The sequence below is a fragment of the Macaca thibetana genome, chromosome 9, assembly GCF_024542745.1.
Source record: "Macaca thibetana thibetana isolate TM-01 chromosome 9, ASM2454274v1, whole genome shotgun sequence".
In the NCBI taxonomy this organism is placed as follows: Eukaryota; Metazoa; Chordata; class Mammalia; order Primates; family Cercopithecidae; genus Macaca; species Macaca thibetana.
Genome location: NC_065586.1, coordinates 12677523 through 12699219, shown reverse-complemented (window position 1 = coordinate 12699219; position 21697 = coordinate 12677523). Strand labels below are relative to the sequence as shown.

General features: G+C 46.9%; 1 protein-coding gene and 1 pseudogene across 4 annotated transcripts in view; one reads left to right on the top strand and one right to left on the bottom strand.

Moving 5' to 3' along the window:
• The window catches only part of CAMK1D (calcium/calmodulin dependent protein kinase ID), a 491709-nt gene that overhangs the window by 65146 nt on the left and 404866 nt on the right, over positions 1 to 21697 (bottom strand). For all 3 annotated transcript variants that reach the window (XM_050803261.1, XM_050803263.1, XM_050803262.1), the window contains exons 4-5: positions 11092 to 11230; positions 2167 to 2293 (exon numbers count right to left, since the gene is read on the bottom strand). In XM_050803261.1, coding sequence (XP_050659218.1) covers positions 2167 to 2293; positions 11092 to 11230 — 266 coding nt within the window. The remainder of the gene's footprint in view (positions 1 to 2166; positions 2294 to 11091; positions 11231 to 21697) is intronic.
• LOC126962380 (60S ribosomal protein L6-like) overlaps positions 1 to 21697 on the top strand; it is a 693495-nt pseudogene that overhangs the window by 276770 nt on the left and 395028 nt on the right. The window lies entirely within an intron of this gene.

The following is a 21697-nucleotide window of genomic DNA, read 5'->3' as shown; positions in this document are numbered from 1 at the left end:
TTCCGCCCCCCAGGTTCAAGCAATTCTCTTGCCTCAGCCTCCCAGGTAGCTGGGACTACAGGCGTGCGCCATCACGCACGGCTAATTTTTGTATTTTTAGTAGAGATGGGGTTTTGCCATGTTGGCCAGACTGATCTTGAATTCCTGGACTCAACTGACCCACCCGCCTTGGCCTCCCAAAGTGCTGGGATTACAGGTGTGAGCCACTGCACCCGGCCATGCACTGGACCTTTCAAAAACGAGCAGAGCAGCCTCTTCTGTGCCTTCTGCATACACACGATCCAGGGAATTGAGCCCCCCTGCGACAGTATCCACACAGCTCCTCCCCAGCCACGTTTCCACCACCTGCATCTCCCTGCTTCTAAACCCTGCTGCTTTTTTCCCTTCCCTTTATTTTGTTCTCTAGCCGGCTTAGCCTGCTCATGTCTTTCCTCCTCTGAGTAACTCTGAAAATGAACAGCTATGACACTCGAGCTTGACATGGCTCTGTAATTATATGCAAGAACTTGAAAAGCCACAAAGTGGTCCCAAGGTCATCTGGAGTTTCCCACAATGCCCCTTGTAACCCCTTTAGTTTCAGGCCAACTCTCCTCGGCCTGCCTGGGAAGGTTCTGTGGATGTCCCCAAAGACCCACAGGGATGATGCTGGTCACATAACATACCTCCTCTCTCAGGTGGGTTCACCAGCTGTTCTCACAAAGAAAGGTCACCACACTTTGCATGACAAGAACTTAGCTTCAGTCGGGCGCGGTGGCTCATGCCTGTAATCCTAGCACTTTGGGAGGCTGAGGCGGGCGGATCACCTGAGGTCCAGGAGTTTGAGACCAGCCTGGCCAACATGGCAAAACCCTGTCTCTACTAAAAATACAAAAATTAGCCGGACATGGTGGCAGGTGCCTGTAATCCCAGCTACTCGGGAGGCTGAGGCAGGAGACTCACTTGAACCCAGGAAGCGGAGGTTGCAGTGAGTTGACATTGCGCCAATGCACTCCAACCTTGCGACAGAGCTAGATTCAGTACCCTACCACACCCCGCCTCAAAAAAAAAAAAAAAAATTCAGCCTCAGACTCCATTTTCCATAACTCTTTTCCAACCTCATCTTTTTTCTTGCTCTCAGACGTCCCTAGCTCGTACCCTCTCCCAGCCTTTGGGCTTTCACACAAACTGGTTACTCTTCCTGGGATGCTATCCTGTAACTCCCACATGGCTGGCTTCTTCTTGCCACTGAGACCAAGGCCCAAGTCTCCTCCCTGTCCTCTCAGCCCAGTCCTGATTCCTTGTCACTCCTTGGCAGGCCCCCAGGTTTAGTTTCTTCATAGCACTTATGATCTGAAATGGCCCTGTTTGCTTATTTGTTCCAACTAAAACGTAAGCTCCATGAGGGCAGGCACCATGTCTGTGTCATTCATTGCCTTAACCCCGGTGCCTGGTACAGCATCAGGTACATAGTAGCAACTTTACATACATTTGCTGAATGAATGAATGAATGAATGAATGAATACACTGATGTCGGTGAAGGTCGCAGAACAGTCACAAGTATTCTAATGGCGTTTCTCCAGGACCCCAGAAGTCAAAAGATGAACATCAGAATCCAAGTGTTCAGATCTGTCAGTAGTCTTCTCTGCATTTTGGATGTTTAGTACAAAGAACTGGGGGTTGGGATTTAGGGAAAAACTTGAACGCCTAGCATCACAGTACAGATCAGGGTTGACTGATAGATGAGAGTGACTTGGTCAAGGTCTGAACCAGGTTCCTCCATCAATGTTCCTATCTCAGCAATTGGAATGTTTTCTTGTGTGTGCAACTTACTGTTATCTCAGTGTCTCACTGTAAATCACTCAGAAACAGATGCATGCAGGATCTCTGGAAATGGAATCTGGGATTCATCCAAATTAACTACCAGCCTCGATCAGGCCCACAACCAAATCAAATGTGATTTCTACCCAACTGAGCAAAAGTTTTCAGGGGAAGTCACTTCCCTGCTATGAATTACTCATTCCAGTGTTCCTCAATCTTTTTATTCTTTCCCCCAAGGGAAGTGAAGGCAGCTGTGATTACATGCCAAGCTCATATGCTTCAGACAACTGATGAGTTGACACATGGTGACACCACACATGAGAACATCACACACACACGGGCACATGTGTGCACACGCACTGTCCTTACCAACATAGCCTGGAGTTCCACAGGCAGTGGACATCACGTCTCCTTTGCCCTCCATTTTTGACAATCCAAAGTCACTGATCATGATTTTGGACTCCTCATCTTGACTGTAGTATAAGAGATTTTCAGGCTACAACGAAAATAAGAAAAAAACATTACAAACTACATGTAAAGCTGGGTTAATTGTGGAAGACCCATTCAACTGCAAAAGCTATTCGCAACGTCAGGATGTCCTTGACCTTCGGACATAGTAGATGCATCAGCTAAAGCAGCGGACAATAGAAACAGTGCAGAGAGCCCGGCACAGTGGCTGGCACAGACAGGCTTTCAATCTACGTTAGTCTCTGTCCTTTACTCATATTTTGTCTACTTTAAAAAAGCTCACCATATTCTGAGACAATCGAGAAAGCTGACTGCTGTGCAGACTTGTGGATTCAGGGCTGGGGTTAGGGAAGGGAGATTCCAGGAAATGAAATCACTCTTGCAGGTGCCTCTCTGCTCCTTTTTATAGAGTGATTTTTCTTGAGTCCAAGGGTCTCTGTTTCTGCCCTCAGTAACATGCCCTGGTGCTCTGCAGTTCTGGGAGATGTACTGCACTGCGCCCTTCACGAAGGCCAGCTGAGCCCTGCTCGTTCCTCTGCCAGGGAAGCAGAGGGATGCCATCCTGGAATAAATGAATCTGGAATTGAAGATGTAGCACTCTCCAGCCGTGTACCCTTAAGGGGTTCGCACTTCTGTTTGCCTTTCTGTGAAGCATGCGTTGATTTCATCCTTTGTCTGCTCCTCTGAACAGTGCTCGGGCAGCAGGAATGCACAGCAAAGGCCTTCTTCCATTTCTTATGGCCCCCGTGTTCCCGTCTTCACTCCAGTTCTGCAACATACAGGAGGGGCTGAGAGTGGCAGTCCTGGGGTTGGCATGGGAGCCAATGAAGTATCATTTGCATAGTGTTTTATGCAGAACTCGGGAATCTCATTGTTCCTAGCAAGGAAGGGAGGTGGGGCTTATGGAGGCTGAGAAGCTACAGCCTGGGAGCTTGTCCCTGCACTGCTGGGTGGACCTTGAACACAGAGAGGAGCCTGCATTTTTTTTTTTTTTTTTTCTCAAGAGTTGCTGGACTTGATGACTCCTGGATTCATCATCACGGTGACGATTTATCACTGGGGGACACAATGTCAAGGACTGTCATTTCTGCTGCTGTCCGGGAAAGTCCACCCTTCAGGATAATCCTCACCCAGTGAATGAGGAATCGTTTCCGTCATTTACACCAAACCTTAAACGGAGCGCAGCATGAAGAATCTGACGTGGGAAAGGCATTTCCCCACAGCACTTCCCATCCAGCTCTCCTCCCCAGTCCCAGTGGCGAGCCACATTCTCTCTCTCAGGGGTTTGTGGTGAATCTTGGGTTCCTAAGGGTTGGACTTTAGAAACTATTCTTATGTAGAGTGTGAAAGGAAAATAAATCTCAGGACCCCAAAATCACTAAGCCAGAGGGAAAAGTCAAGCTGGGAACTACGCAAACCTGCCTCCCATTTTATTTCTAAATAACGAAACTACAAAGATAAAATGCCACATTCCTCCCTCACGATTCGCCGATAAGGAAATTCCTTGTGGGCAAAAGACAGACAAAACTCAAAGTATGGCCAGGCATGGTGGTTCACACCTGTAATCCAAGCACTTTGGGAGGCCGAGGCAGGCGGATCACCTGAGGTCAGGAGTTCAAGACCAGCCTGACCAACATGGCGAAACCCCATCTCTACTAAAAATACAAAAATTAGCCGGGTGTGGTGGCACATGCCTGTAATCCCGGCTACCTGGGAGGCTGAGGCAGGAGAATTGCTTGAACCCAGGAGGCGGAGGTTGCAGTGAGCCAAGATTGCGCCATTGCACTCCAGCCTGGACAATGAGAGTGAAACTTCGTCTCAAAATAACTCACTCACTCACTCACTCAAAGTCCTCCCTCTCCTCAAGGTAGACAAAAGCATACCTGATTGCTTCCTCTGCCCTATTGTTTCACTGAGCCAGACTAATGTGTGAGTGACTATTCCTGTAAATTATGTATTCAGTGAAGAGCTGATCAGAGACTCAAAAGAAACCAACCCTTTGTCTCTTATCTACCTAAGACCTGGAAGCTTCTGCTTTGAGCTGTCCCGCCTTTTCAGACCTAGCCAATGTACATCTTACACATATTGATTGATGTCTTGACCGAGCCAATGTACATCGTACACATATTGATTGCTATCTCATGTCTCCCTACAATGTATAAAACCAAGCTGTGCCCTGACCACCTTGGGCACATGTCATCAGGACCTCCTGAGGCTGTGTCAGGGGCACATCCTTAAACTTGGCAAAATAAACTTTCTATATTGACTGAGACCTGGCCGGGCACAGTGGCTCATGTCTGTAATCCCAGCACTTTGGGAGACTGAGGCGAGTGGATCACCTGAGGTCAGGAGACCAGCCTGGCCAACATGGTGAAACCTCATCACTACTAAAAATACAAAATTACCCAGGCATGGTGGCAGGCGCCTGTAATCCCAGCTACTTAGGAGGCTGAGGCAGGAGAATCACTTGAACCTGGGAGGCGCAGGTTGCAGTGAGCCGATATTTCACCATTGCACTCCAGCCTGGGCAAACAGAGCAAAACGCTGTCTCAAAAATAAATTTAAAAAATAAATAAATTGACTGAGGCCTGTCTCGGATATTTGTGGGTTCACAAGAGTGACCAGACTTGTTTAGAAAAGTGGTTCTCGGCCTGCTGTGTGGCAGAGGCACCTGTGAGGGTATTCACTGGCTGGAGATCTTGCCCTTCAGTGGGGCTGAGATGGGGCCCAGGGCTCTGGATTTCGAGCTCCACAAGCAGCATTCTGATATGTCACCATGGCAGTGAAGAAATTTTCAGAACTCACCAAGGCTCCCTCCTTGACCAAACTTGAGGCACGCTCCTCTGAGTCCCTTGCTTTCCTCGGCCTTGACCTTAGCCTTGTCTATCCTGCCCCTGCCAGGCCTGCACAGCCCTCTCTTAGCGAGAGTCTCCTAGGTCGGAGAATCCCCCACGACGGGTATCTGATCAAGTTCTTCACTCACCCCACCCCCACTGACAGGACTCCAGGCCAGGGTGATTCGCTATTGAGATTGGGGTGATACAGGAGCTAGAAAGAAATTTAGGCAGATAGTGAGGGTAAAAGAGTTCTCGGCTCCTGGCTAACCCGGTGAAACCCCGTCTCTACTAAAAAATACAAAACACTAGCCGGGTGAGGTGGCGGGTGCCTGTAGTCCCAGCTACTCGGGAGGCTGAGGCTGGAGAATAGCGTGAACCCTGGAGGCGGAGCTTGCAGTGAGCTGAGATCGCGCCACTGCACTCCAGCAAGGCTCTGTCTCAAAAAAAAAAAAAAAAAAAAAAAAAAGAGTCCTCAGCAAGGCTTCCCTTCTAACAAAAAGCAGCCCTATAAATTATTATTTTTTTTTTTCTAACAAAGAACAGCCTGAAAAATCAAGCTGCAAACATAAACAGGCAAGCTGGAAGCTTTCACCGGTGAAATGTGGCAGCTGTGCCAATAGAAAAGGGCCACCTGGGGGCCAGGCATGTCCAACATGGAGGCTCCATCTTCCCTTTTCTTTGTCAGCCACGTGTACGCCACTGCACTCCAGCCTGGGGACAGAGGCAACACTCAAAACAAACAAACAAAAGAAACAGGCAACATGGGGCTGGCCAGGCAGAGAACCCATCTGCATCATAAAAGATTAGGGTGGGGATGACTGGGCATGGTGGCTCACACCTTTATTCCCAGCACTTTCGGAGGCCAAGGCGGGTGGATCACCTGAGGTCGGGAGTTTGAGACCAGCCTGGCCTACGTGGAGAAACCCCATTTCTACTAAAAACAAAATTAGCTGGGCGTGGTGGCACATGCCTGTAATCCCAGCAACTAGGGAGGCTGAGGCAGGAGAATCACTTGAACCTGGGAGGCCGAGGTTGTGGTGAGCTGAGATCACACCATTGCACTCCAGCCTGGGCAACAAGAGCAAAACTCCGTCTCAAAAAAAAAAAAAAAAAAAAAAAAGACTAGGGTGGGGGCGGCCAGCTTTCATGCCCTATGGAAATGGCACACCTAGCCCTAACTAGTTTTTTGTGTTCTATACAAATGGCACACCTGGTCCAACCAATCTTTTGTGCCCTATGTAAGTCAGACACCACCTCCTCAAGCTCAGCTATAAAACCCCCTGCATTTCACCGCAGACTGGAAACCCACTTGGGACCCCTCTCTCTGCAGGAGAGAGCTCTTCTCTTTCCTTCACCTATTAAATTTCTGCTCTTAAGCTCACGCCTTGTGTGTCTGCATCCTTGATTTCCTTGGCATGAGAGAATGAATCTCGGGTATCACCCCCGACAACGAGGCCACTTCAGGGGCATTAGGGATCTGATGAGATAACAAGGGTGGAAGATTTCAGCTCAACTGATTCAGCAGGATTCTTGCTGAAAACTGGACCTACTGGACAGCCAGAGAGCAGGTCCTAGTCAGAAAGAGGACTCAAAGGGGCCTTTGTCAACGTCTAAGTCCTCAGCCTGCCTTTAGCAGGAATCCTGCCAGGTCAGGTTAGCAAAAATCCCCCAATTTCCCAACCACTACCCCATCCCCTCTCTTCTTTGGCTATCAATCCCTGCTCGTCTTGCTGTATTCCAAGTTGAGCTCAATGACATTGCAATGGTCTCGAATAAAGCCTTCCTTACCATTTCAAGTAGCGTCTAAAGAATTCTGTTCTTTAACAGAACCTAAAGAATAAATATTATCCTTCACCCCAAATAATACACAAAGGGATGGCAGTTAAGAGTCACTGTGACATTAATTTTGTGGATGAAGCAGGAAATTAGAAGAAAATCAACTGTGCACTGAAGGATGTTTCCAATGAGGTTTTATTTATTTATTTTGAGACGGAGTCTCGCTCTGTCACCCAGGCTAGAGTGCAGTGGTGCAATCTCAGCTCACTGCAACCTCCACCTCTTGGGTTCAAGCAATTCTCCTGCCTCAGCCTCCCGAGTAGCTGGGATCACAGGCGTGTGCCACCACAGCCGGCTAACTTTGTATTTTTAGTAGAGACAGGGATTCATCCTGTTGACCAGCCTGGTCTCAAACTCCTAACCTTAGGCGATCCATCCACCTTGGCCTCAAAAAGTATTGGGACTACATGCGTGAGCCCACCGCGCTGGCCCCAGTGAGTTTTAAAAGAAAGTAAAGTGGCCAATCAGTTAAAACAAGAATACTCTCACGCTTAGAAAAGGGGTGGGAATGCTTGAATCATAAAGTCCATGTGGTTCCTGTTTTCTCTGGATGTTTAGGGATTATCCTTTACTAAACAATAAGGATCCAATCATGGGTGCTGAGAGAGGACAATGCTGTTGTTTCTGACTTTTTATCTTCCTTGTCCAGGAGGTGATAAGGAGTGGAGAATAAGTGATTTCACACTGCTAAACAAGGCATAATCCAGGCAAGGGGTGGCCAAAGGGCCCAGAGCATCCACACATCCCTCCTATAAAAGATTCATCTGGGTCAATAAAATGCTCTTTTGAAGACCAATTACGCCCAAGGAGGGTTAAATCAACTGGTCATTCACAGTTTAGATCAATACTTTTTTTTTTTCTTTTTGAGATGAAGCGTCACTCTTGTTGCCCAGGCTGGAGTGCAATGGCACGATCTCGGCTCACTGCAACTTCTGCCTCCCCGCTTCAAGCGATTCTCCTGCCTCAGCCTCCTGAGTAGCTGGGACTACAGGCACTCGCCACCCGACTAATTTTTGTATTTTTAGTAGAGGTGGGGTTTCACCATGTTGGTCAGGCTGGTCTTGAGCTCCTGACCTCAGGCAATCCACCTGCCTCGGCCTCCCAAAGTGCTGGGATTACAGGTGTGGGCCCCCATGCGCAGACGATCAATACTTTTAATTGGCCCAAGACTTAGTAAGGACAGCAGGGCTTTTCCTGTGGGATGGGAGTGGGGGAAGAGGGAAGACTTGGGGGGAGAGGCAGGCTCAGGTATCATCTGGGTGGGAGGCCCCAGTCCCCAGCAGGAGGGCTGTAGGGGTGGTGGCCACAGGGAGAGGGTCTGGCCCACATTGCATCACAGTTCCTCCTGGTGTCCAAAGAGGTCCAGGACTCACAGCAAAAATTAAGTTTTCTGCATATGATGGCATCTTAGAAAGACAACTGGTGGCCAATACCTGAGTTGGAATATCAACTCCAACCCTTTATAGTAATCTACATAATAAGCTTTAAAAAGATCGGAATCAACACACTTCTGGTAACGTTAATGTTATCCATAATCACATTCCTACTCCAGTGATTCTCAACTAGGGGCAATTTTGTCCCCCAGGGGATGGATATCCGGCAATGCCTAGGGACATTGGTAGCTGTTAACAATTCCAGACGTGGTACTGGTATCCATGAGCAGAAGCCAAGGATGCAGTTCTAAATCCCACAGTGCCCAAGTGCAGGGGCTGAGAAACCCTATCCTAATCCACTGAGGCAGGAGCAGGCACTTCCAGTCTCAGTCACTTCATTTTGCAAAAAGAGCAACTGTCTCTAATAGCTTCCTGGGGCAACAAGACATCACATAGCTTTCTATAAGGTACATTTGCATCTGCAGGTAGGCTGGGGCAGTATTCCGATTGCTGTGCTAAGCTTAAATTAACACGATCATCCTCTCTCTATTGCTCTGGGCTTGGTTATATAGGTGGTTTTAAGTTTAATTTTCTTAGCTGTTTATGCAAATTTGGTAGTCCAATTTCAACTTCCTCCTCATAGCTCAAACTCCTTTGTGCCTCTGAAAAGTGATCACAGAAAGGTCCTTAAATTGCAGTGTTCTTTACATAACGACAGGCCCAGTGATCTCAAGGCTCCACAGGATGGAAGCTGCAAGTACTTCTCCAAAAGCATTACGTGACTTAACTAAAAACATTAACTCCCGTACAGCCAGTCAGCCTTTCTAAGGGAGAGATAAACATTGCCCCTCCTGGATATGCCTTATTTGCTTAGAAATTATTTTTCTAGTAAGTACAGACAGCTAGCCCATCACCGCACATCCCTGTGGTCACCACACGAACGTGTTCAGAGAGAGCTGCCTCTGGTGTTCTGGAAGCACAGAATTGGCATTTGTGGGGGCACAAGAGATCAGAGAAGGCCTGGAGGCCTGGCACAGAGGTGCCAGGTCGGCTGAGCTAGCCCCTACCTAGCCCTCTGAAGTATCTCCAGGCCCTGAACATGAGCTGACCATGCCCACAGCCATTTCAGATGTCAAGAAGCCTGCAGAGGATGAAGACTCAAAGGGATCCACTAAGATTCCCAAATATCCTCGCCCAGTGGTTTTCCAAGAACAGCTCCCAGACCAGCATCCTCATCACGGGCAGACCTGTTAGAAACCCAACTTTTCAGGCCCCACTGGACACCTACCAGTGGGGGGAATCAGACCACTGGGGATGGGGCAGCAGTCTCTACTTTCATAGCCCTCCGGACAATTCTGATATGGGCGAACATTTGGGAAACACTGACTGGGTCAATGGAACATGACAACATGCAGAAAAACCATGGTACTGAGTCTTTATGAAAGAAAAAGCTACACCACTTTATTCCTTGGTTCCCAGTAGCAGATAATGGCCAGGTGTGGAAACTCTGTTTATACAAATGTTTATGACTGGTTCTTTAAACTGATTTTGATTTCCCACAGTTGCGTACAGCACAGCTTCCAGATAATATGATCTTCGTGTTTATAATGAGTGGTGGGTATGTGTGCTGGGGTGGAATTTTTGTCTTGACTGGTGCAGTAAGCTCTGGGGGCTGGACCTGTAAATATCCTAGAATCACGCCACACTGCAGCTTTGGGTCAACTGCACTGCTTTCCACTGTTTCTCAAGTGAATATGTCTGATACCTACCTTTGGTACCACATGTGTGACATTCACCCTTCAGAACCGTATGTTTGACATCTGTCCTTCAGTGTCTACATAGACCTGCTAGGGAGGGGCATATATGCCCATATAAGGCCCAGATCCTTCTGTGCCAAGGTATAAAGGGTCAATATACCAAAACCTCATTAAGAAACTGTAAGAAAAGAACCTGCAGGACAATATTTTTATTATTTATTTATTTTGAGCCAGAGTTTTGCTCTGTCACCCAGGCTGGAGTGCAGTAGCGCGATCTCGGCTCACTGCAACCTTCACCTCCCAGGTTCAAGCGATTCTCCTGCCTTGGCCTCCCGAGTAGCTGGGACTACTGGCATGCACCACCACGCCCAGCTAATTGTATTTTTGTAGAGACAGGGTTTCACCATGTTGGCCAGGATGGTCCCGATCTCTTGACCTCGTGATCTGCCTGCCTCGGCCTCCCAAAGTGCTGGGATTACAGGCATGGGCCACCACGCCTGGCCAGTCATAGCTCTTTTAACCTGTCTTTTCCCCTTCTATTTCTCTTCTCCCTCTTCTATATCTGCTTACCTTCTGTTTCCTTTCACTTTCCTCTCGCGGTGTCTGGCCACTGCTCTCTCTCTTTTATACGGTGTGTTGTGCTGAAATGGGACTGGAATTGGCAAAGGTACTGCGGAACGGCACCAAGAGAAGGGTTTCTGCAGCCTACATGTCTTGAGCAAAATCATCTCTTACATGGGCTTGAAGCAATATATAACCCACCTCCCTGTAACCCTTTGGCTACATAATAGTTGTAAAAATCTCATGAACAGTGGCCAGCCATGTGAATCTTCATCTTCTTTCAAGATACTTCTGGGTCTGGATCCCAAAGGCCCTGACAAATGAAAGTACACAGACGCCCACCATCTGTTGCACCCACTCTACATCAGAGCGGCCACAGGCCCCCACTGGCATCAGCCCTCTTGGACGGGTGCATCGCGGGCTGCAGAGTGGCTGCGGGACGCTGTTCAGCAGTGGCCTCACCTTGAGGTCCCTGTGGACGATGCCCATTCTGTGGAGATAGTACACGGCGTCCAAGACTTGGCGGATCAGAGTGCTGGCATCCTTCTCTGTATAAAACCCCTTCTCCACTATCCGGTCAAACAGCTCGCCACCAGACACCCTGGCAAAAAAGAACATATTAGAAGTTCGAGAGGATCTGTTGAATTGTGAAGGGAAAGCTTCCAATGTAATAAAAGACCCAAACTTTATTGCAAAAATGAATCCATTTTCAGATTGAGATGTTGTCCCCCTATTCCTCAGAGGCTATAGCCAGGAAATGTTTCCATGTCACAGCAGTGCAAATGTTTGGAACAACGTAAAGGAAATTTTAAAAAACAGGGTCCAAGGACCCGCCACACCTGGGGTCTGTCCAGGCCTTTGCCTCTGTTCTGCTGTGATGATGTAAAAAGTTTTTTAAAAAAAACCCTTCCTGAATACCAGCATCCTCAGATACAGGCAGATGACCCTGAATAAGATGTGTCCTTTGCATGAGACAGTATCCTTAAATGACCGAGAGTGTTGAGGGCAAAACACTGGCCTGCCAACGGGATGTCTGGGTTTTTGACCAAGTTCTGCTCCTAATATACTGAGCTATGAACACTCCCTGAATCCCTGGACCTTGATGTTTTCATGTGTAAAATTAGGGGATGAATCTGGTCAACAATGTCAGCAGTGAGTGGGACCATGCCCTTGGAATGATCAGAACCTCAAAGCCGCTTCTGATTTACGAAAAAGCAGGCAAAAAATCAACACGGTATTTCATCACTTTGCTTTGATTTTAGTGATGCTGTATCCTTTTTATTTGCTTTGCATTTCAGATTACGTTTAACGTTTTTAAACATTTTTCAACATGGGACTAGGTTGGCAAGGGTCAAGAAGCCCTGGGGAGGCAACCTTTCTGGCACCTTTCAGCTCTGATATTTTATGCTGCTCTGAGTTCAACAAAATAATCGAAGTGTACGAGCTAGAATACAAACTCAACTAGTGTTCTCCAAATCAGGAAGCCATCTTGGAAATAAATTTCAAGGGATTTATTAACACTACTGAAAAAAAAAAAAGAAACATTTTTCAAAAACAAGATGAGACGGATTTGAAATACTAAAATCAAAAAGCAGCTTAAAAAACAACCCTTAAAGCTTTCATAGATACAACAAAAGACAAGCCCTAGGGTAACACACACTCATACACAAACACACAAAGATAGGATTCATTTTCCACAAGGCACAACAATTTATGTGCAATAACTGATCCACCGAAACCGTCTTCTAAAAAAACTAAACAAACAACCACTGCAGCTGTGAAAGGCCTATGTGCTAGTCTCTTCCATTACCTAGAGTCATAGCAGGCAACATTGCGCTCGGATACTGTTTCATTCCCAAGGCAAACTGACAATCTAGATAAGAAAGAAAAGGTGCTCAGGAGAAATGAAAAAGCAATTCAAAGAGTGAAAAGAAATGGAAACGACTGGGAGAAACTACACTTTGACAACCATGTTGTCTAAATGATCCATGCTTAGGTAAGCCAAAAGCCCAAGATATTCCTCCTGACACCAACTTCTCTCCACTTGTCATTTCTCAGAACCTTCCCCCAATAAGTTTCAACATTTGAAACTTTGCAGAGCTTGAGAAAGTACCACAAGAGGTAGACTGCTGTTAGGGACAAAGGGAGTCTGGGTGCCCTGGAGGCATTCACTTCTTCTTCTTCTTTTTTCTGAGACAGGGTCTCATTCTGCAGCCCAGGCTGGAATGCAGTGGCATGCTCACAGCTCTCTGCAGCCTTGACCTACAGGGCTTAAGCGATCCTCCCACCTACCTCAGCTTCCTGAGGAGCTGGGACCACAGGTATGCGCCACCACGGCCGGCTAATTTTTGTATTTTTAGTAGAGACGGCGTTTCACCACATTGCTCAGGCTGGTCTCAAACTCCTGGGCTGAAGAGATCCTCCCGCCTTGGCCTCCCCAAGTGCTGGGATTACAGGCATGCGCCACTGCACCCAGCCTGCATTCACTTAATTATTTATTCAACCACTCACTCAACATTTCCTGGGTGCCCATTACATGCCAGAGAGCATGCCCAGTGGGAGGCAATTGAAGCAGCTTTCGCTATGAAGGAGGGATGTCTGTTTCTGCTCTGTTTCGATTGTGCCCTTCCACATAGGCCCCCCTCCATTAGCGGCCTCCCCAACTGCTGTCTCCAGGGCTCGCTTCTCACCGTTCTGCCCGCTACTGTCTCCTCTCCTCTGCAGCTGCTGGAGGACCTCTGGCAAGAATGCTTACCCCTTCCACTGCTCCCACCACCTTCTGCCCTTAGGACCCCATGATCCAAACCTTGCCCGACCCTCTGCCTTCCTCAAAACCTACCTGTCTTGCTTCCCATTCTATCAAGGTCCTCTTTTTCCCCATTATGTGATATATAAGGTATGGATAAATTCTACTGAATAAAAATATCTGCATATATTTTCTGTCTTACAGCAGTGCCATAGGTCAGCAATGCAGTGAAAACCAAAGCATCAAAGGGTAGTATGTACTGTTGCAGAGTCTCAATGCTCTGCACATTTAATATTCTGCTTCTTACATTTCAAATTGCACCAGGGCTCTATTTTTCTGAACATTGCTTGGAAAGAATTTGGTCTCCTTAGAAACCGAGGCACAAGGGGAAAGTTTAGAATCCTGCCAATAAAGAAATACGATAATATGATATTGTCATATATTTTTATGACTAATAAAAATATCTTCAATCTGCAAATCTCTTTGTACTTTTCAAAATTCTCCTTAAGCCTGCATTTCAAACACCTATGGTACTGTTATGAACTGAATGTTTATGTCCCCCAGAATTTATATACTGAAGACTTAATTCCCAATGTGATGATGGCGTTTGGAGCTGGGGTCTTTGGGAGGTGATTAGGTTTAGATGAAGTCAAAAGGATGCAGCCGGGTACAGTGGCTCATACCTGTAATCCCAGCACTTTGGGAGGCTGAGGAGGGCAGATCACCTGAGGTCAGGAGTTCGAGACCAGCCTGGCCAACATGGTGAAAACCCATCTCTACAAAAATACAAAAATTAGCTGAGCATGATGGCAGATGCCGGTAATCCTGAGGCTGAAGCAGGAGAAGTGCTTGAACTGGGAGGCAGAGGTTGCAGTGAGCTGAGATCATGCCATTGCATTCTAGCCTGGGCAACAGAGCAAGACTCCATCTCAAAAAAAAAAAAAGAGGGTGGGGCCCCATGCTGGGATCAGTGTCCCTGTAAGAAGAAGGAGACCAGAACTCTCTCTTTACCATGTGAGGACACAAGAAGGCAGCTGCCTCCAAGGCAGGAATGGAGCCCTCGCTATAATCTTTCCATGCTAGCACCTTGATCTTAGACTTGCGGCCTCCAGAACGGTGAGAAAATAAATTTCTGTTGTTTAACCCAATCTCTATGGTATTTTGTTGTGGCAGCCAGCACTGACTTATTCACAAAACTAGTTGTGAGGTAGACACTGTCCCAGAATCACTGCTGGGGAAATAAGTTTGGCAACATGGCAAGCTGCACGTCTCATTTTCAGGCTTGCAGACCATGCTTAGGTTGGCTGTTTGGTTGCTGAGTTGATTGACTGTGAGATTTTTTTTGAGTCAGACACCTTCTATGTCAAGCCTCCTGTGTGCATGTTTGAAAGCTCCACATCAGAAATGAAGTTCCCCAATTAAAACATGCAAAGCATCAGAATGAAGTTAGAAGGGACAGGGGTCAGGTGATTGGGGAAAAGGAGTAGAACCATAGTAATATATCAATACATTAAAATGAATAAATGAGGCCGGGCATAGTAGCTCATGCCTGTAATCCCAGCACTTTGGGAGGCCAGGGTGGTTGAGACTGCAGTGAGCTATGATCGCAACACTGCGCTCCAGTCTGGGTGAAGGACCAAGACCCTGTCTCAAAAAAAAAAAAAAAAAATACAGTGAATCAATGGCATAATACCTATTAGGAGAGAGGCTCAGCTTCATAGGATGCAGATCTGGAAAGGTAAACAGGCTGGCAAAGATTAAGGAAGGAGAAGACAGAAGAGATAGTCGAAAATTCTCTACTCTTCTGAATTCCAACTTTGAAGTTTATTTAGAATAACCTGCCTCTGCATTGAACTTGGGTTTGTTCAGTTTCTTTTTTTTTTCTCTTTTTTTTTTTTTTTTTTTTTTTTTTTTTGAGACAGAGTCTCGCTCTGTTGCCCAGGCTGGAGTGCAGTGGCATGATCTCAGCTCACTGCAAGCTCCGCCTCCCAGGTTCACACCATTCTCCTGCCTCAGCCTCCCTAGTAGCTGGGACTACAGGCGCCTGCCACCACGCCCAGCTAATTTTTTCTATTTTTAGTAGAGATGGGGTTTCACCGTGTTAACCAGGATGGTCTCGATCTTCTGACCTCGTGATCCGCCCGCCTCAGCCTCCCAAAGTGCTGGGATTACAGGCGTGAGTCACCGCGCCCAGCAGGGTTGTTCAGTTTCTAATCTTCCTTGCCTAAGACAGTATAATGCTATTGTATTGTGTGCAAATTTTAAATATGCAAATATGAAATCGTTTGATATAATAATCTCGGTAAAATTTCAGTATGTCTGCCAAATTTTACACGATCCAAATCCTTTCAAATTAAGAAGCAATTGTCAAAAAACATAACATCATTTTGAAGTTGCTGGACCGAGTAAACTCAGCTCTGATGACACAGTGGTATACTGCAATGCAGTCTAATCGAGTCAGTATGCAATGTATCCCTTGTTAGTCCTCGGCCAACCATGCTGTTGTTTACATGCATTCAAAACTTCTCCATCTGATTTTGGTAGATATCCTGTTATCTTACAATTTACTGCTAATTGTAATTTAAAGTATTTTATGTCTTCGAACAGTATCAACCACACATTCATTAAAAGGGAGCACTTCTGCTACTGCTGGAAGCAGCCTCCAACAATCCATTCTACTCTAGTATGGAAGCGAGATGTAATAAAATAATATGAAGAAGGCCAAATAGTACAATGCTGTGAGAGCAGTCTGAGAAATACTAGCCATGATGCTAGGGTAATAGAAAGTAGTGGCACATCAAATATTTGAAATTCACCTTCGAAATACCTTTGAAATTCACAAAGTCTGCCCTATGACAAGGCCAGGGGAGTGGAGAAGACACAGGGGCACGCTGCAAGGGCTGTGCGGTCTCAATGGGCCCCAGAGCAAGGCTGTTTATAAATGTGTTTTCTAAGCAGCATTTCTCTTCCTTATATTTAGTCCTAAGAGGGAGATACTCTTGAAATCTGTAGGCCGTGATGAAGAAAGGCTACAAACAAACAAAGCATTTTTCAACTGAGAAACCCCAAGGTCCGGAAGGCAGATATTTACATTTTTAACCTGGCTTGGAGAAAGTTAGTTTCCATCTTCTCGATCTTTTCCTCAATCAAGATCCACCTTGGCTGAACCTGAGATTTCCCTCTTTCCACTAAAGGCAGCTGTCCATCGTCCCACACTGCTGCCTATAATCGTCATAACTTCATTAGGTTTGGTGCCCACCCACACACACTCCCTGCTCCTGGGGGGACTCCCTCACCCACTTCTGGGAGATTAAGGTTTCATTTCATGCAACTCTCCCCTCAATATTTTCTTCCTTCAACAAATCCTACTTTAATAATTTTTAAAAATCTTTATTCTTAGAATTCCATTTCACAGTATCTTCCAGGCCTCAATCTGTTCAGAAGTTTCCAAAATACAAACACACGCCTTTCCATCTAATAGACTGGCTATATTTAACCACATGTATTTGGTTACACTCTGATTCTGGGCATTCTGCCTTCTCCATATCTGGGTGTTATGGACTGAACTGAGTACCCCTAAAATCCATATGGCGAAGTTCTGACCCCCCAGTACACCTCAGAATCGGACTGTGTTTGGAGATAGGGCCTTTGAAGAGGTAACTGAGGTTTAACGAGGTCGTATGGATGGGCCCTAATCCAATAGGACCAGTGTCCTTACACAAAGAGGAAGAGACACTGGGAATTCCATGCACACAAGGACGACCACGTCAGGACTCAGCAAGGAGACAGCTGTCTGCAAGCCAAGGAAAGAGGCCTCAAGAGAAATCAACCCTGCTGACACCCTCATCTTACACTTCCAGCCTCCAGAACTGTGAGAAAATACGTGCCTGTTGTTTAAGCCACCCAGTCTGTGGTATTCTGTTCCATTAGCCCAAACAAATACACCAGGCAACGTAAAGGGTCTTCCGTACTCACGCGAAGTGTCTTTGAATATACATTCTCTTTATACATTTTTTCCAGGTTTATTGGGGGAAACCCACCCACCATGTTCGCTACTTATTGTGCTTTGTTTCTTCACCACATCACGGAATGATCCTTTTCAGAACCAGACAGTATGCTGTCTCTGTTTCCAATGGGTGCATAGTCCAGTGCGGCACACTCACACACAGCCAAGTAAACTAGGGAGTGAATGGCTTTGACGGTGGAGGGAGGCAGAGTGGTGAAGGTGCTCCGGAAGACTTCAAAAGAGCACCCGGAAGGGACCCCTGGGAAGAGGCAGGAGGGGGCGATCTGAGCTGTCTTAAAAGGAGGAGCAGGCTGGGCATGGTGGCTCACACCTGTAATCCCAGCATTTTGGGCAGCTGAGGTGGGTGAATCACCTGAGGTCAGGAGTTCAAGACCAGCCTGGACAACACGGTGAAACCCCATCTCTACTAAAAATACAAAAACCAGCCAGGTGTGGTGGCGCACTCCTGTAATCCCAGCTACTCGGGAGGGTGAGGCAGGAGAATCACTAGAACCAGGGAGATGGAGGATGCGGTGAGCCAAGATCATACCACTGCATTCCAGCCTGGGCAACAAGAGCGAAACTCCATCTCAAAAAAATAAGAAATAAAACTAAAAAGGAGGAGCAGTATTTAGTTAAGTGAAGAGAAGCCCAGAGGGCAGCCAAGGCCCATTAAATGGAATTATACTGAAAAAGGGGAACCAGTGAAAGCAGCCAGAACTCACTCTTTTGGAGAACACAGGCCATGAGAGAAGGGTTAAACGCACACACAGTAGAACCCCGCCACCTGAGGTGCAGGACTGTTCTGTCTGGGGAGCCACAGAAGCTGCTCTAGTTTACAGTCAAGACACCAGTGACAAATGACTTGCCACCTGTGACCCTAGCAGGATGCAGGGCTGGACATGGCAGAAGGGAGAAACTGAAGGCTGAGGAAAGGTTTCCTGGAGGAGGTGTCTCCACTACCTTTGTGTCTCTGGAGTCCAGCAGAGCACTTGTTGAACTGCAGACGTTGCAGCTGATTCTCAAAGCAAGAGGAGGCTGAGAGAGACAGGAGTTAGGGAGAAGAGCATGAGAGGCAGGAAGGAAGCGGATACGGGAAGAGGCCTGATGTATCTAGAAAACGCAACTGGTTGAGGATGAAGTCGAGTCAGGAAGAGTTTTGAAACTCAAGCAGTGGAGGCTGGATGTGCTGCCTCAGATGACGGTCAATGCTAAGCTGCTGGTGTCCTAAAGTTTCCCATTTCCGAAAGAGATGCCACCGAGAGGGGTTATGATCTGTGGAGTGGGTCTGGGGTGGAGGCATCATGGAATAAGGGCCCATTCCTCGATATGTCCACTGTCTTTCAACAGAGGTCTGCAGCTGCTGTCACAAGCTCCCTGCTGTGTTCCTCTCTGTTTTCTTCTCTCAGGTTTGCTCCACACAACACATCCACATCGGCCAGCTCTGTGGTGGACACTGATTTTCTAGCCATCCAGGCAGAAGCTTGAATTGCCCTGGATGGGACCTCAGTGACTCGTTACTATCACCTGCTTCTAACTCTACCCTCTCAGTTTCCAGCCGGCCGCCCTTCAAAGCTGGCCAGGAAGAGTGTGGTTATGTCCAAAACAGTGCACAGGCTGGGCGCGGTGGCTCATACCTGCAATCCCAGCACTTTGGGAGGCCGAGGCGGGAGAATCACCTGAGGTCAGGAGTTTGAGACCAGCCTGGGCAACATGGCGAAATCCCATCTCTACAAAACATAAAAAAATTAGCTGGGTGTGGTGGTGTTTGCCTGTAATCCCACCTACTCAGGAGGCTGAGGCACGAGAATCACTTGAACCCGGGAAGCAGAGGTTGCAGTGAGCCCAGATCATGCCACTGCATTCCAGCCTAGGCGACAGAGCAAAACTCAGTCTCAAACAAAACCAAAACAGTGCATAAGAAAGCACTAAAGACACTTTAATTTTCCTTGGGAGACTTGCTTGTCAAGACTGATAAAGAAATTCTACTTTTGCATTACTTATAAAAAAAGAGTTAAAGGATTTGTCAAGAAATCATTAGCGTGATCAAGATTTCAACAGAAAATAGCTAATCCCATCTAACTCAAAGCACCTGTTCACATTCCAAAGATGATAAGTTAATGACAAGTCATTTTAATTTTTTGTATTCCAAGAGGGTAAACCACATTTATTCACGTTGAATCGCCAACACATACAACTTTTCTATTCCAGTAGGAGAGGGAGAGAAAGAAAATGAGTAGATTAATGAACAAATAGATACATTTGAAAGTGCCAGAGGGTTAGAAATGCTGGGTGGAGAGGTGAAACAGTCTAGTGGGCGGCTGGTACAGTCACTGTTTAGTGCACTCAGTAACGGCTCCTCTGAACGACACGAACGAGGCAGCCACGTGTGGTCGGGGAACAGCATTCCAGAGAGAAGGGTGAAGCAGCCGGTTCTAAGATCCCAAGGACCACACAGGTGGGATGGTATTTGGAAAAAATCTCACAGCTGAGCATTGTGATGTCTGCATTAATTAGGTATCTCTCTATAACCTTTTAGTTTAATGAGGACTTGTAAGATGAGGGTCAGAGCCATCAACCTAGCATGAAATGTCCTAGGTTAATAAACCAGTCACTGACATGGCATAGCCCCAGCTAGTGACCTTCTGGTAGCACACAGCCAGCATGAGCTTTATACTAACAGATGTTCTTGAATGTATGAATTTTTGAAAATATTTTGTAATTAGCTCTTTGATGGTCACATATTGGCCATTCTACAATTAGTCCAGTTAGGAAGATTGTACTTGGCATGCGGTATGGCGCGACCTCTGCTCACTGCAACCTCCGCCTCCCAGGTTCAAGTGATTCTCCAGCCTCAGTCTCCCGAGTATCTGGGACTATAGGCGCGCGCCACCACGCCCAGCTAATTTTTAGTCGAGATGGGGTTTCACCATGTTGGCCAGGATGATCTCGATCTCTTGACCTTGCGATCTGCTCGCCTCAGCCTCCCAAAGTGCTGGGATTACAGGCGTGAGCCACCATGCCCGGCCAATTGTTTTTCAATTATACTTTTTTTGATACTAAAGTCATTTGATATTCCTTGAGTAGATGACAAGTGGAAGAGACAGGAGATGGCTGTCATAGGCCTCGGAATATGACTTGGTTACAGACAGTTCGTAAGACCAGTGGCTCCCGGGGAAGGAAACTGCCAGTGGCTGTAGGCACATCCTGGTCTCTCTTGGGTCAGTGACTCTACTAAAAACTTATGGAGAACAATTATGCAATTACATATGCTCGAGAGATTCAGAATGTGAAGACAAATTGATAGGACCCTGATTCTATGACAAGCCTAAAAGATGCCTTTAATTCCTTTGTTCAGTTTTAATGGGAGTTTATTATGCGTATGTTTAGTATGTGTATATATTTTTTTATTTGGACAAATATAAGGGGGACAAGTGCAGCTTGTTACATGGAAATACTGTAGTGGTGAAGTCTGACTTTTAGTGTAACCATCACTCAAAGAGTGTGCCTTGTCCCCATTAGGTAATTTCTCATCCTTCGTCCCCCTTCTACCCTCCCGAGTCTCCCACATGCTAGGTCCATGTGTACACATTATTTATAGTATTTACATTTGTTCTAGTGTTTCTCAGCCAATGGGGATCTCACTGAAACTCCTCTAGCGCAAGTGTGGGTAGGCACATGCATTTAGACAATCTGGCCAGCACGGTGGCTCACGCCTGTAATCCTAGCACTCTGGGAGGCCGAGGTGGACAGGTCACCTGAAGTCACGAGTTCGAGACCAGACTGGCCAATATGGTGAAACCCTGTCTCTGCAAAAATACAAAAGTTAGCCAGGCATGACGGTGGGTGCCTGTAATCCCAGCTACTCGGGAGGCTGAGGTGGGAGAATCGCTTGAAAACCTGGGAGGCGGCGATTGCGGTGAGCCGAGATTGTGCCACCGCACTCCAGCCTGGGTGACAGAGCAAGACTTCATCTCAAAAAAAAAAAAAAAAAAAAAAAAAAGATAATCCAAGAAAGACCTAACAATGCCTTTGAAAGAGCAAAGATGAAACAAAGATTGCCTGTCTATTGCTCAACCTTGCAAAACTTGACTCACTGCCTTTGTTGGTGAAGTCTCAGTGGCTTCTGGGTTTACTTTCTATCGGTAGCACTGACAAAGGCGCATGGCCCCAGCCGCCCACTGCATGGCTCCCCGGCTCCGTGCCGGCTGCTCAGGCTGGGACCTGCAGAGCCCTCACACATTTTTGTCTTTCTACCCGTACTCATTGCTTAGGTCCTAGCTTGAAGGTCGTTAGTACAGAGATGCCTTTCCTGA